The sequence below is a fragment of the Echiichthys vipera genome, assembly GCF_963691815.1.
Source record: "Echiichthys vipera genome assembly, chromosome: 20".
Lineage (NCBI taxonomy): Eukaryota > Metazoa > Chordata > Actinopteri > Perciformes > Trachinidae > Echiichthys > Echiichthys vipera.
In genome coordinates this window covers 7,759,473-7,776,119 of record NC_139845.1, presented here as the reverse complement: position 1 = coordinate 7,776,119, position 16,647 = coordinate 7,759,473, and the positions used below count along the sequence as shown (strand labels likewise).

The window sequence follows — 16,647 nt, the reverse complement described above, 5'->3', positions numbered from 1 at the left end:
TGATTCTGTGTATTTCTGTGTATCATTTCCAGTAACTAGTGGTTCACTCCATATATTGTAAATATCACCCTTGTTTAATGGATTCACATGTATTATTTACTGTTTGTGTGTATGCAGTATGCTCCTGCAACATCTTTCTCAATTAAAGCATCATGTCAATAAGGCCATTAACTGAACTAACAAAAGGAAAAAGAAGGAATAAGGAAGGGGTTTGTATGCTGGTGTGTAAGTAGCAATATGAAAAAATTATAATTAGCTACCGCAGAGATCGGAAATGTTCAAATGTAGACGAGCAAAACACAGGGAGCAAGTATCCTCCACAACACACATACATGGCAACTTTCCATCCGCCCCCAATCCAATTAATCAGTATTAAGTACTTTTGTAAAGTGTGGCCAAAAACAAACAGACACACACTGACCACGTGAGGGAGAAACACACAAAGAAAGAGACACAGAGATGCTGTGATTTCCTCCTGTTGCCAGGGTAACCAAAGGAAAGAGATGCAGGTCACACTATAAAATGTCAGATTAGTTTACTTACCAGCTCAGAATATGTTGAACACTTTTAAGTGTATTATAATCCATTCTCTCTTTTATGAGGATAATACTAAGCATAGTCATACCATTCTAGTTTGATATGTTACTTTTCTTTGTTACCTCCAATATCCAAGTGTGATTTACCTCAAATTACAATGTACATGCATGTACCTCATTTGGATAATTGTGTTCTCTTACAATTAATAACCATGTTGATTTTTTGGGATTATTTCAAAAGTGTTATCTGTTCAATCTAATCGACTCAGCGTTCCCTAAAAACTTCTAAATTGAATTCAAGATTCATCAGAATTGGTTCACCAATTTGAAATATGGCCACTTCTGGTTTTAGCAGTCATTTTGAATTTTGAAAATGTCCGCATCCTCAACAACTTCCCAAACCACTCCAATATCGTCCAAATAAGCCAAGCAGTTGCTTTAATATAGGCAACCATGCTAATTATTGCTAATCATACTCATTAGATATGCAAGTAAGCATGTTACAAGTTACATTTCTAACATAGAACTTTGAAGTACTCAACATTTTCGGGTTCACAATGACAAATAGACTACAAGGCGAAAAATGTTAGTGTTTCCCAAAGCCCAAGATGATGCGCTCAAATGTCTTGTTGTTCTCCCAATTCAAAGATATTAAGTTTACTGTCATAGAGGAGGAGTAAAGAAAGGAAAAATTCACATTTAAGAAGCTGGATTGCGAGGATTTTGTCATTTTTTTCTTTAAAAAATGACTCAAACCAATTATCGAAATAGTCAACAACTTATCCATTAATCTTTGCAGCTCTAATTAGTAGTGTGTTATGTACACCTTTGTAGTTTGTAGAGAGGGGTGCCCTATTAACTGTCACACTGCTGAACGGCATGCTGGATACAGCTCGCTCTCCATCACTCCCTACAGTAAATTCAAGAACAGCAAACTGCAGCACACTGAGACATTTCAAGCATCAGCGATGTAACTTTCGTTTCCCAACTAGATGCTAGCAAATGACGTGTATACTATAGAACTGTGAGACGATGCAACTTGAGCAGTTGTGTTGCTCAGGACCCAAGAAAGTGCCGTGTTGAGAGTGAAGATGTTTGAATGAGAAGTTCTCGAGAAAGGCACAGTTTTTGAATCGACACTGGCCTAGTTGCTTTTAGACAAGCCCCTTTCGATGAACCACAAAATACGTTTCTATTTGGTCCTGAAAAGTTGCCCTGTGACAATCTGCAACTACAGATAAACTCCTCCAGTCAGCATCCTTCTGCTACAGTACGTCCCCCCCCCCCCCCCCCTTGCCTCTGAGGTTTCTCTCTTTGACTTTATTGCTTTTCTTCTCTTTCCCTCTTTCTCCTCATTTCATTCTTCACCGTTCACTGGTCCTCTCTTCTTGTGGATATATGTCTTATAGTACTAACACACACACACACCAGGCCACCATCAAAGAATTTCTGAATGCGGAATGACCCAGCGAGTATCTCTTCCTATGTCACTGTAGATGGGCCCACCTGATAAAACAGGAGATCAAGTTGTATCCTGATCCACAGGCTACAGGTGGTGGTGTTCATACGCACATTCATGTACAAGTATATTCAGAATTTCTTAGTGTTGCATGAGCATGTATGTCTGCAGCTTGATACTGGAGATGTGGCGGAGGATTTCTGTGCGTAGGAGGACCTCACATGGCATCAGTGGGGAGAGGCAGTGATGATGGGAAAGGAAGAATGAGAAAGAGAGTGGATGATACAAAGACGAGGAAATCCAATAATGGAAGAGATCAGAGTGAAGGGGGCAAAAAATAGTTGCACTAATCACTGCAAAGAAAATGATGAGGAATGGAGAGCTACACTTAACAGGGCACACATAGCTCAGAGGGGGGTGAAACAAACAGAGGAGATTACACTTAAAGCACAAAAAGGAGCAAATACAGCTGAAGAAAATACAAAAAAAAAACAAGAAGGGAGGAGAAATACATGAACATATCCCATCCTACACTCCCAGCATCAAGATCTCTCCTGCTTCCCTCTTCCTTAAAAACACTTGGAAAAGCACTCACCATAAACTGGACATTGTCAAATCCATTGGCCAGCAGGTGGTTCTCGTACTGGACCAGACCGATGGAGTCAAGCCACTGACCCACGGACTGCATCGGGCAGCGGGGACCTATGAGGGGATGGAGGGGCAAACGCTTCAGTAAGGAGTAGCCGTCCACGCGGTAGCAGCGGCAGTCTGGCTGAGACAGCTGGCACTGCCACATCATGTTATGGCGGGCAAAGTGGCTGTCGAAGGAGCCTGCCATGATTTTGAGGAGTCTTTTGGCAAGGCAGCAGAAGGAGGAGAAATAAGGGCAGGCAGGTTAGGGGAGGGAGAGGGGGGTAGGGGGGGTTAAAGAAAGGAGGAGAAGGAAGAGGAAAAGGAGGAAGGGGAGGCTAGGCTTGAGGCATGGTGAGGATGGAGGGGGCCAGCATGCAAGGGTGAAAGTGGGTAAAGGGTAGGTTTAGGCGCCAGATGCTGCTTTCTCTGAATCCAGCCAGAGGGAGGAGGTGAAGGCTGAAGTTGTATCCAAAAAAACAGCTCCCGTCCTGGGGTTAAATCCTGCCAGAGATGGGTGCTGGGTAAGACTGGGGGTATAGATCCGCAAAAGGAAAAGCGAATGACTGTGTGTTTATCGCGCACAGCACAGCGGTCGCTTTCTCTTTCAGCTGTTGCGCTCGCTTGGCTGCTCCCTTGAGTGTGTGTGTGTCTGCGGGCGTGTGTGTAAAAGAGAGAGAAAGAGCGCAAGCTGCCTGCGCTGTAGATTTCTCTCTATCAAGTACTCCCACTCTCATCTGTATGCTCCTGCAGCCTCCTCTCTCTCTCTCCTCTCTCTCAGAGCACTGCTTTCCTCCCTCATTCCCTCTCTTTCTTCCTTTATTTCTCTCTCTCTCTCTCTCTCTCGCTCACTTTCCTCTGTCTACCTCCTGTCTCTTGCAGTGTCGATTGTCACCCTGCTCTCTCTGCCGCTCTCCATACATCTGGCTCGCTCTGCTCATAATAGCCATCACAACAGTTGCAGCTTCTTTGTCTGCAAGAAGCTGAGCGCCCTCCCACTCACACACACGCCATGCTGAGCGTATGTATGCAGCCGCATCTATATGTGCGTGTTTGTCTGTGTGTTGGTGGGGTGGGGAGGTAGAAGGCTGGTTTGGCACAAACAAGATTTCTCCCTGTGGTAACCATGGAGGCTTTGCATTCATAGATCAAAAGAGAGAGGAAAACGGGAAGAGGGTAAGGGATCAGAAGAGAAGAGTGTAAGGGATCAGGGAGTAGAGGTGGAGGATGGGGCAGTTGGCACAGGGTGAGGGGGATGAATGCAGTAAATAGAGAGGAGTAGCGGAGAATTCAAAGCAGGGGGGATAAAATGGCAAATGCAGAGAAATGATGCACACTAGAAAGTTACAAAAGCAGAATCACCAACACATTTCAATAAATGAAAAGATAATTCTGATTTATTTCACTTCAGGTCTTATTTTTGTAGTTTCTGCCATTATTCCTTCTTGTTATGATGAATTAAGCTTTTAGTGCGAGTTAAGCAGGGAGACAATTATCATTCATCATGTCTCTGTGGCTCCACCGCTCACTTATTGATCAATGACCTCAACTAGACCTGTTCGCAGGCTTCCCGTTAGCCAATGAGCATCAAGGATGTTTGACCTCCTTACTTGTTTTTATATCTACTGTAATTGCACTCTGTGCCACTTTGACCCTCCTCATCCAATAGTCACCTGTGTTGACTATTTGAAAGGTGACGAATGTGCTTTAAAATGTGGATTTACAGTCACTTTTGAGGATAAGGGGGAAACTCACCGTAGAGTTAATGTAATTAAGGGAAACATCAGTTCAGGGCATTTAAAAAAATAAAAAGCTTGTAAAAATGAATGTGGTTTTTGGTCTGAAACCTTTTAATCTATTAAAAACTTCACAACCACTACAACTGAAAGAAAAACTGTCAAAAAGTAATTTCAATTCAGCCTCCAGGGTGTGAATAAGACGAAAGATGTGGCAAATCTGGGTTATATTTCATCATCAACTACAAGAGTTGCATTCCTGACAGTAGTTTCTAACCTTTTTGGCTGGTGACCCCTTGATATAGAGCAATTTTCCACTTCAATATTAACCAAAAAGAAATTAAGTTACAATTTAGAGGCCTAAGGAGGTCATATATCCAACCATTCATAGAAAAAAACAAAGACGAGTCTGAAATAATAATTCAAACTTAGTGCAGCATTTTCTATTTCTGCTTTTCTTTCCTGAAAATATTCTCAATACATCAGGATTTTTTTGCGTGACTTCTTCTCACCATCTACTCCTACTGTTGACTGTCTGATAATAAAATTGCTTTGGTTTCTTGCTTCGTTAGAGCACACTGTAATAATGTTGCAGTGTTTGCAGATTTCAGCCATTACTTTGGTGAGTACGGTGTTATCATAAACAATAGTAATTATTGCCAAAACTGCTCAAATAAGACCCGAGTTGCAATGAACCTGAATGATCCTCCAAGTCAGGTACCTACATGCCCACACATGCATACATACGGTGTATTTTACCTGGGGTCTCCTTCTTAATGTCCAATCCACTGCCTATTCCTGCCCCAATAGAGCTCATAATCTTGTCGATCTAAACAAATAGAGAGAGAGAGAGAGAGAGAGAGAGAGAGAGAGAGAGAGAGAGAGAGAGAGAGAGAGAGAGAGAGAGAGAGAGAAGCAGAGTTGGGAAGCAGAGTTAGAGAGATGTACAGCATGTTCAAGGGAAAGTCATTTTCCCAGTAATAAGGCTAACCCCTATTTCTGGATTCAAGTGTCAAATAACATGATCATTACGCCAGCCTGCGCACTGAATGTCAGTCATTCCCCCTGTGAATTGAAAAAGGCACTGAGGAGCAGAGGTGGGAGAAAGACATGTTAGCAGGAAAAAAAGGAAGGAACAGGAAGACTGATTAGAGGGAGTTTCAGTGGCTTCATTAGTTTCTGACTGCCGGCTGTCAACTGGTCATCCCTGACCCCTGGACCTGCTGCTAAGTACTGAACTATGCAACCTGCACATCCCTCCACCTGTCAGGACGGCTGGCTCACCGCTGGCCAGAGAAAACTGGCCTCACTGCGGCTGGTCCAAGACCAGGGTTTAAAAGGGTCGGGTCTGATGGATGCAAACAGCGTTTACAAGCTGGCAGACCATGACGGTGGCACTTATCTTAGTAGCTGGATAAACAGATGGCAATTTCTGCATATGTCACTGTACACAGAGCTCTAATTCACATGCACTCAGTATGTTGAACCTAGAGGCTAAACAGTCACTGTACGCTGATAACGAAAGGATGATAATTAAAGCTCTACATCTATCATAATTACACACACACATACACGCTGGTTTGGTGACTATAATGTTATTACCAATAGCAAAGATGAACAGAACTACAAATATGAGTTGTTGAGCCACCATGTTTGAAGTTTTCTAGATTAAACACATTGTAACAACATTTCGCTGCAGGCTGTTAATTACCAACGTCAGCGATTTTCAAGGTAAAAGCCAGAGTGAAGCACACATTTGTAATATACTTTATTTATGTCTGTAGCACTAATGAGTATGGCTATCTTCAGATCACCGACTGATGTGGGACATCCCTCGTGAGTAGTCTCTTGCTAATAACGCATTTCTTTCCTGAGCATGTGCTGCCAATAGAGCTACTTTGTAATTTTTGCAGGTGAAATCCCCATATATCACTCCAGAGTTTCCCTGAAGCCATCTTATCTCATCCTCCCGCAGCATGCAATTAAACAGGAAAGGTCATCTTAATTGCTGAGAATTATGGGAAATTTCATATGGTAATTCATCACCATTAGCAAGTTACGAGCTGTGTTGAGGAACTAATGAACATGTACATGCAAATGTGGAAGGGAATGCACACATGCAATTTCTTCTCACATGCATTTCTATTATTTTAAATTAATTAAGTCACCCTTCTTACTATAAAATAAAATGGTATGTGATTCTTCCTTTTCAGGGTGTAAACATGCATGAGCATCAATTTGCAAAGGTATGTGCAGTCTGCAATTTGAATGATGACCAGTGAGCAGAAGCTAAATGTGTCTTTGACCCAAAGTGTTTATAAGAGGGTGAGATCCAACACAGCGGTGTCCAGTCAGGGCATTAAATCTGTGTCAGACAACCTTTAATACCGAAGAATCCCCAGGCGCAAACACACCGAGAACCAAAACACACAGCACCCTCAACCTCCGCTCTCTAGCCTCAATTACACAAACTGCTTCTCTCTTATATCTGGTCTTCCCCGCAGCTCCAGGGCTGGTTACAGAAGCAAATCAATGTGGGAGCGTGTTAAATTAGTACTGGGGCTCCTTCTGCACTGTGGTAGCCGAGTGTATTTCAAAGGTGTTTCGAAACGGAAGAAGGCCACTGCTGTGTGTGTCGAGGTTTTCGACTGCCTCCTGCAGAGATGTGACACTTGGAAAAGCATCCATTTTACTACAGACATATATGCAGTGTCAAACCAGTTAAAAGATTACACTCTCTACGATATTTCAATTGATCAGAAACATCTGCTAATAAGCTTTACATGTCTGTAAAAAGAACTCTTCTTACCTCTTCCCACTCCGCAGTGAAGGAGGGCGTTCTCTCCAGTCTTCCCCCTGGGCTGGCCCCCTCTCCTGGGCTGGGACTTGCAGGCTCCTGGCCACGAGATCCAGACCCCCAGCCGTGCTCCTCCTGGACAAGGCAAAAACAAACCATTTGGTTCTCAAGCATAATCAATCTATAGACAATGACATGTTGGTTGACCAATAGTTTTAACCTTAACATATTGGCCAACTGAGCACTAAAACCAGTTTAGAGAATAACCAAGTCCTTTCAGTGCTCATCAAAGTTTCATCCATAATCAAGCATTTTTCATCAAACAGACTATGTACTTAGTTTATGATTTATTTACAATGAATTAAAGAGGAAGTCTGCACAGCAGGGGGCTCCGTGGCCCAGATTAGTGAGTTATCTAATTGGTTGGACTGGTTTCTGTACTGTTTCTGAAGTCACTCTGGTCTGCATGATACAGCAAGATGCAAACTAACTCCGCGGCTGCATAAATTATACAACTGAATACTTGCAATACGTGAATGCATTTGCTCTCCTTGCTAACTAAGATCTTGGTGCTGACCAAAACTTTTATAAAAAGTTTCTCTTTTTATAAACTTTGATAAAAGTCAGTTGTATGGTGTCCTCAGCCCCTCACATAAATGTTTTATGGGGAATTTAAATTTTTTGGAACCGATTTTCCCATGTATTTCTGTGACTAATGGCTGCAGCACTCATGCTCAATACTGTACCAATTTTTTAAAAAAGTCCTTATTGACTTACACCGAAATACACAAAATAGGTTCCAGGTTAAAAAAAATACATACATTTCCTTTTAAGGGAACGAAACAGTATCCGAGAAAAAATAGTTTTACAATCGTTCTCTTGTGAATAATTTGACTGCACATAGAATGAGTCACTTAAGATGAGATTTTAGATAGAAAATTAAAGTTTGAGACAGAACAGCAACAACTTACCTGTATGGGAGAAACAGCCACCAGGTTTGAATCAGACTTAGACAGAGACTTGGACAGCTGCAGATCCAACACGCTGCGGGGCATGGACCTCATCCTCCCAAGCGTGCAGGCTCTCTCTTCGTAGCCAGCACCCAATGAACTGCCCTTGGGCACACTTCCTGTCTGATTCCCCCGTAACTCTCGAACTTCACCGTTTTGACCGGAGGAATAGGAGGGTGGGTGGCCCAACGTAGACCAGCCACAAGGAGGATCTGGCTGCTCGCAGTTCCTGGGTTGGGTCTGGTCCTGGTTTACCCTAGTGTGGAAGATAGTCCGGTACACCACCTGTGGCTTCTGGGGGTCGTCGGCGATCCTCTGAGGCGACAACTCACTCCTCGACCTGGAAAAGATCTGTGCGGGTCCTCCCCCGATCACGATGCTGAACTCCGGGGGCTGCAGCAGGCTGCTCTGGACGTCCGTAGGTGCATGTTTTCGGGGTTTGGGGCTATAAAGATGGTAAGGAGTATCAGGGGTTTCACAAGCCGGTGAAGATCCATGAAGGAGGCCTGCAAACTCCTCTGGGATGTGGCTCTTCCTGCGATCCTCCAAAAGAGCGTTGGATGTGGAGGAAGAGCAAAGAGGAGGAGGAGGAGGGTCCCGCTGGTACGGCCCGTCGTCTGCACACAGGACGCACACAAAAAGACACTGACTGATAAGGAGATTTGCATAATATAGTCCTGTCACAATGATGATACAAACTAATGAATTTACTCTACAAGAGACATTTGCGCTGTGCAAACAAAACACACAATAAGTAAGTTAAAAGTTTAGAGCAAAATTCTCAGTACACAGCCGAACATAGAGAGGGCTGAAAAAAACGTTCACCACCAAAAAAACAACCAAAGCTGCTAATAGGAAGATAAGAACGAGGTAATACATCTTCTGCTTCCCTGTTGAAAAACTGTCTGTTCCTCAGAGGAAAAATAAAAGAACTCCTGACTTGGATTTTACACCTCTGCTCCTTCACTGTCTGGGTGCAAAACTGCGTGTTTGGTTGTCTTGAACTCGTGCATGTATGCATGAACTCATCGGGGCAGATGTTCTTAAGTCACACAATTGACTGGGTTTTATTTTTGAGGGGCTGCTTTAAGAGGCCCACTCACTGTCTGTGTGCAGCGAGGTGAAAGAGAAACCACTGAAAGCTTCTTTTGATTTTCTGTATATAAGTGTTTGTGTAATAGTAGATGAACCCCGCACCTGCTGCTAGCAGGCACCGACAGAAGAGGCAAAGCAGGGGAAGTTGTCCAGGCAGGAGGCAATTTGTGTGTGTGTGTTTGTGTGTGTGTGTGCGTGCGTGTGCGTCTACTCGACTGTTCTGCTGTAACTAAGTGTATGCTTATGTTCAAATCTGCAAACAAGTTACACCTGAGGTCACACCAATTGTCTTGCAAAACAAGAGGTGCATTATTTATTCTTTTTCTACCATGATTATTTATTATTACACTAGAGCAGTGCCGCCGTGCTCACACTCATAATGACAATTCTCCAACTCAATACAAGACAGTAGAATAGGAATAACATTATATTCCGCGTTCTCAATCCTCCAGGGGGACTTAATCACAAAGTCTTATACACACTGTGACTTAAACTAAATGTCAAATTTATGAGTTAGAATGATTAGCAGAGGTGTGAAGTAAGCATGAGAGACAGAGAGGCAGATGGAAGGTATCAGACAAGTACAGTGACAGCTAAAGACGCACATATGGCTGCTCTAATCATCTGATTTATATTACTTTTAAGTGAAAAATGACTATGTGTAATGTGAAAGGGGTTGTTTGTAGTGACACAATCACACAAAACCATCCCTTAACTATGCTGTTCCTCTCAGTTCCAAGCTTTCTTTTTAGCTTCTCTCGTCTTATTTTTTGGGGATTTAATCTTCACAGCTTGATTGCTCTGGTTCAGTCTCAGAGCGCTCATCAGCATCTCTCCCAGCAAAAATAGTTGTTATAAACCTAATTCCCAGCTAGCTAGTGAAGTGTAGAATTTAGCAGCTGTTAGGAGCTTTTTGCCTGTTTTTGGATTAGCCGGGAGTTAGGCAGAGTCAGGGGCTGCCAAGATGGTGACGGCGGGGAGCCACAAGCACACACTGAGCTTCATTTTGACTCCTTTGGGTGACGTCAAGGAGACTACATCCATAATTTATACAGTCTATGAAAAATTACATTTCCCTCCTCTGTCCAAACACATGTCTGCGAAAGGCTCTCAAATCTGATTTTGTCCAGTAACCTTCTTTTTAAACTATAACACAATAGAATATTCTGCCCTGTCGCTTTGCATTTATTGCATGAATAGCTGAAAAGAAAACTGTGTGTGTCTGTGTGTCGAGCCCAGAGCTCTCTCCTTCTCTGTTCCCTGTCACTATGTGTTAATTATGTGTACTAGGCCATGTAAACAATCTCACCACTGATAAGTATCTCTCTCTCACACATAGTTTCACAATCATGCAGTCAGTTGAATGAATAGAAACAGCGCCTGTCGACACTCACATAAATGCAGTCTTGTAATCAAAACTGTCACTTGAATAATTGCACGTACCCCCACTACACCCCACCCCTAAACACACAAACACACACACACACACACACACATTCTCTGCTGTCAGCCAGTTTTAGCTAGCACTTGATGACTGTCCTCGGCACATCCAGTCACATTTCCATATGAAACTATTTCATAATGTGAGCTAACAGAGAATGTAAGTCCAGGAAAAAGACTTGGATGATTTTTCTGAGAAATCCCGGCTAAAGTGACTACCTGGAAACATCATTCAATTAAAACAGGAGATGTTCGAGCTTCTCTCAATGCAGGAGAATACATGTCGGAGAAAGTGGAATAAAAATAAACCTGAGTCCTCCAATGGAGAGCAACTTCATATATTTGAAAGGTAAATGTTCCATTTTACTGCACCTTCACTAGACTGGTCTGTGTTTTAACACCCATTAAGTCTTCAGGTAGTGACTCACCCTCTAGTGGTATAGAGACTGAAATTGACATTATTTTCTACACGAGGCGAATGCTCTTCAGTTATGACTAATCCGCACCATTTTACAGGATAAATGGCTAAAAGACCAGAATAAATGCAGAGTGAGTCGACCGTTGACCATTTTTTAGCCCGTATTGTCTTGAGGTGTATAAGTTTGATATTGACAATATGTCAGTCAATCATTTTTTGTGGATTATAACATTTAACTGTGAAACTTTTGAATGTATGAGTGTTTTGAACATTATTATGGAAGCATATGATGGCCACTCTCATAATCTACTTCTCTATTATGTTATTATAATACAATTTGTTACACAAAGTTGGGGCTAAATTCAACAATTTTTCACCAATCAAGAATTGATTAAAAAAAAAAAAAGTAAAAAATCCCTCCAGAAGACACGGAGACCTCGAGGAACACAGTATAAAAATCCCCACTGTGAACTTTACTCAGAAACACTACTCAGAACCCCGTCATTGTCAATAACCCTAGGAGAGCCATACATCCTCTGACTGCACCAGGTCTTTAGTTTGTGGTTGTAAGGTTTCATGAGGCTGTGATTATCCTGGAGGTCACAACAGCCCATTTTATCCAGTGAGCTCAAGGTTCAATGAAATGGTTACAACTGAGACTAACGTACAATAGAGCCAGACCCAATTTAAGCAAGTCCAAGACTATATCATTACACCATTTCAAAATAGGCAAAACTAACCAACGTTCACTCCAAGAAAAAAAATGAATGGTTTTTGCCCAAAATTGGGATTATCATAAAGTGGGCATGTCTGTAAAGTGGAGACTAATGGGTACCCAAAGAACCCATTTTCTTTCAGATATCTTCAGGTCACAGGTTTTTCCCTCTCCGAACTTTAGCATGTTATATATCCCCCTTCCAAAACAAGCTAGCATGTCATGGCTGCTACCACTCACCACCCTGGAAGACAAAAATTCAAGGGGCAGGCGGGTGGGCCGTCAGGATGTTAAGCGAACAAGTGAAAAAAAAGTTTTGCCAGGATAATTTTTCATTAATTTTTTTCAGAAAAAAAATCACACTCGCCTCTCAGGGTTAGCGTAGCTAGTTAAGACAACAGTTGGTCAACAATTGTTAAGTATGTTAGACTTGACATGGAAAATAAACACAGATAATGAAAGCATTTTCACAAAGGCAGGTGGGATTGAAACAAACAATTCCTACATAGTGACTACATCCTTGAAGGCATCAATATGTGACATTATATCTAAAATTCACACGCAGCTCTTTCTGTATGTGCTTTTCTCAGCCCTGTCGTGCACTTTTGCAATCTCCTCTCTCTCTGCTTCCCTTTTTTTAAATGAGAAGCGTGGCAACAGGTGAGCCTGTTGGTTGTTATGGTAACAGAGAGCCCCAGCGCCAGCATCTCTCTCCGTTTTTTGGGTGGCTGAGTGTCTTCGGCCTATACGAGAGCAAGGGAAAAAGAGTGTGTGCAATCAAATCAGCAGGTGTGTTTGTCTAGACAGAAAACATTTCAGAGGTAGAGCTGATATTTCTGTGAGTGCAGAAAGTAAAGGTCTGAGGAAAAGGCAGAATGTATAGATAAATTAATAAATCTCACGTCAGTTGAGCTGACATACTGACAACTACTGGAAACCAAATTATAGTAAGTAAGTTTCTCATCTTCTTCTCCTGCAAATAATCAATACTCTTCACTCTCCTTCACCTCGCCTCACCTCACCTCACCGACTGTGTGTGTGTGTCTGTGTGTCTGTGTGTGTGTTTCTTACCTAGGCATCCAAAGCAATATCAGCTCAAACTAAGGAGCAATCTCACTGTGTGTACTGCACACTTTCATGGTGCTTCTGCTGAAATGCAGCAAATGCCTCTAATGGCGTAACAGCAGCTGCATCACTCTGCATACCTGCATTTCTATTGCAAAACTAGCACGCAAACACAAATATACAAGTAGTGGCATGTTGCAGCTCAGCCCCACAAGACTGATTGGTATTTGGATAACCGGTGCTCAAGATCTTAAGACAAAGAACCGCAGCGATGGATATATGTTTGTGCAACAAGTGTGTCTAAATGTTACTCTCATGTATAGAAGGATCAATCAGTATCCGTCTTTGTTATCTTTATTACTAAATGATGCGTGATTGATCAACTCATGTTATTGATTGACTGATGCGATCATGTGTGACGCTATCACTTCCTCAAATTGAGACCGTAAACCTTCAGCTGTGTACATCCTCCCACCACCCAACTATGAGTGGAGCACAGGCAGAGAAGAAGAGCGTGGGAGGAAGAGAAACAGTCCTGAAATCGAGCTTTTATCCAATGTATCTAAACAGATCTATTTATATAAGGAAATACTTGAAATTCATCCCTCCTGGGGTGTCCAGCTGCTTAATATGCAGCAGTAGCACATATACATTCTAACTCTATGTAGGTTTAGCAAGTATGTAGAGTCTTAACACTGCAAAAGTAAGTACAGTCTGTATGTTTACTGTGGGCTGTTGATGGATTTTTGAGGCTGATTCCAATACCAATTTTAGAGGGAAACAATTCGCAGATTAGTGATATTGTGGTCGATATAGTGAATTTTTGAGCTGAAATGATAAAAAAACAACCTTTCTATGTAGATTGTGCACAGATTTGACTCTGCAAAGGTACTCAAAAGGCTGTTTTCCTTGGCCCTGTAAGTTCTTTCAAAATCATTATCTCCATTTCTCCTGCAAGCGATCACTTTACAGAAGCAATACTTTGTTTCAGAGCGGTGAATAAAGCATCTCAATTCTAAAATGAAGCCTTTCATACAGTGTCTGAATAAAAAACATGTGGAGTGGAAGGCGAAAAACATTGAAACAAAGCTCTCAGACAGTGCTGAGGGTGGGGAAATATAGATATCCTCTGTAAGAGATGGGTCAATCCACTTTCCTCTCACATACACTGCACGAATCTAAGACGTGTTTCATTGCTCGTTAATACGTTTGCTGCAGCGGTCAAGCCAAAAACTGTAGTTTCCCTGAATGGTCACTTGAGTCTGGCTCCAAAAGATAGATATAGACCTTGACATAGAGTGACAGGGGGGAGACTTTAGGCTTCCTCAGCTCCATCCACACTCCACCTCTCAGCCAGGAGCAGGGGACGTCAGGCACTGCCAAAATGGCTATGACCAGAGCCTCCCACTTTGAGCTTCATTTTGGCTCTTCAGAAACCTGTGGCTGATGTCATGGAAACAAAGTCCATATTTTATACAGCTTTTGGGAGGGACAGCAAGAAAAAAGAGAAAGAAGAGGTAAAGAGTGGGCAACAGAATGAGAGAAAAGCAGAGGTAGAAAGGGTGGAAGGCAAATTAGTTATGAAAGGCAAACTGTAGCAAAAAAAAAAAAAAGGAAAGCTGAAGAAGGCTTGACGAATAGCAGCGAGGCTGAGGGAAAATGAGGGGGCGGGTAGGGAGCATATAAGAGTGAATGACAGACAGAAAGAGCGAGACAGAAGCAAATGAGAGCTCGGGAAAGTAGCTAGAGAAATAAGAGAGTGACAGAATGAATGATTAAATGACAGCGGGGGGGCAGGAGGGAAGGAAATGAAAGAGTGGGGATACAGAGCTGGAGGTTATATGCCTGTATGGGAGGGACAGGACGCTGGGGAGACTGGAGCGAGGCTTGATCTCTTGTAGTGAAGGCATTCAAGCCACACAGTAGCACAGCAGTCCACTACAAGACGTGCTTTGAAAATTTTAAAGCACTATGTCTAATAAAATCTCATTTGTTATTGATTTTTATATTGATTCAAGGTATGAAAAGAATCTGATAAAGCCACATACACCACTAAATAACAATACAAACAACAACATTCTGGGGTAAATATGTGACAAGTTGTCTCACTGCATCAAGGAGATTTGGAGTAAAAGTACTGATGGACCATTTTGGCTCAGTCTGCAGCACTATTCAGCCCAGGATGATTCACCCTGACACACTCCAGCCGCGGTGACACAGACAAAACATCAGAGCCTTCATCTGCAAGTAAACAGCAAGCAAGGTTACCAAAAGCTTGCCTTGTCTTGTCTTTACCTTGCCTCTGCCCTCTTAGGGATATCTCTAACAAATAGGTAAGGGAGACTAAAGCCCTAGTTGGACGGGGTTAGTTTAATGTGGGGACGTGGGGTAAGGTAATTTTAATCCCGTGCAAATTGGCCATTTATATTACAGACGACCTGAGGTAAGACTATTTTACCGCATGTGGCCACATTAAACTAATCCAGTCCAAATAGGGCTGAAGAGAGATTAAGAGAAGGGATGTGATGCTCATGGACGCCACAAAGCCCTCCCTCTGTGTGTGTTGTAATCTGAGCTTCTTTGCCTTTTAATAGCCGGTCTGGCCGTACACATTAGTGACAAAAAAATGTTGCTGGGTGGAGGAAATCTCGGCCCACTGCTTTCCAGTATTTCGAATACAGTTCCTTTAAAGAACTTATGTCTCAGCAGAATTTAGGAAACTTCTCCATGCGTTTATCTTCAGAAGGCTCGACTGCTGCACTGTACCACTGCCTTTACAGGTCTTTCTAAAAGGTCGATCAGACAGCTGATTCAGAACGCTGCTGCTTAAATCCTCACTAAGACCAGAACGGTGAATCATATGATTCCAGCTCTGAAATCTTCCCCGTGGCTTCCCGTGTGTCAAATAATTGATTCTACTACTGCTGGCTTATAAAGCACTGAATTGGTTTACGGCCAAATTGCTTTTGTGCACCACATATCTGGAACAAACTCACAGATTACTCTCAGTTATTTTATATCAAGGTTTAAAACGTGTTGCCTGTGGAATTTGATTTAGTTAAACTTGGGACAATTCATATCTCGCGCTGCACTCCAGCTGCTGTAATTACCAATCTGCTGTTGATTTGTCTTATTCTACGCTAGCAATTTTCTATCTTCTATTTTATTCAGGTTGACGCTACAATGTAATTTATGTGTCCGTCTACATTGCCTGGTGTTCCATGTAAACATTTCCTCTAAGGCTTCCTGTCTTATGTAAAGCACTCTGAATTGCCTTGTGCGTGAAAGGTGCTATACAGATAAACTTACCTTTATTGTTTCCCTCATTTTTGTGATAAATGAAAAACTCAACTGTGCCTGTGTATGAAGACAGACGCACAAACACTATAAATACTACAGACACTATCTCTTATACACCAAGGTGTTTTTCTGTGTGTGTGTGTGTGTGTGTGTGTGTGTGTGTGTGTGTATATGTGTGTGTGTGTGTGTGTGTGTGTGTGTGTGTGTGTGTGTGTGTGTGTGTGTGTGTGTGTGTGCGTGCGAGCGCGCAGCAGGAAGCTGATCCACACAACTGATAGCAATGTGTTCATCGTTCTGTGTCATGTGGGACCGCTCTGACTGTTATTAAAAACTACAGAGTAATATCTGAGCTGTCAGTCAACCCAGAGATTTAAGACTGAACCCTATTTCCTGAGCACCATCAGCCTGGATAAATCATTATCAGCTCCCTGTGCCTGAGGCGCTTA

The 16,647-nt window shown here is 42.4% G+C and overlaps 1 protein-coding gene across 4 annotated transcripts in view; it reads right to left on the bottom strand.

Moving 5' to 3' along the window:
* anks1b (ankyrin repeat and sterile alpha motif domain containing 1B) overlaps positions 1-16,647 on the bottom strand; it is a 228,943-nt gene that overhangs the window by 55,037 nt on the left and 157,259 nt on the right. For all 4 annotated transcript variants that reach the window (XM_083935409.1, XM_083935411.1, XM_083935410.1 and 1 more), the window contains exons 14-17: positions 8,130-8,785; positions 7,171-7,293; positions 5,121-5,190; positions 2,591-2,697 (exon numbers count right to left, since the gene is read on the bottom strand). In XM_083935409.1, coding sequence (XP_083791535.1) covers positions 2,591-2,697; positions 5,121-5,190; positions 7,171-7,293; positions 8,130-8,785 — 956 coding nt within the window. The remainder of the gene's footprint in view (positions 1-2,590; positions 2,698-5,120; positions 5,191-7,170; positions 7,294-8,129; positions 8,786-16,647) is intronic.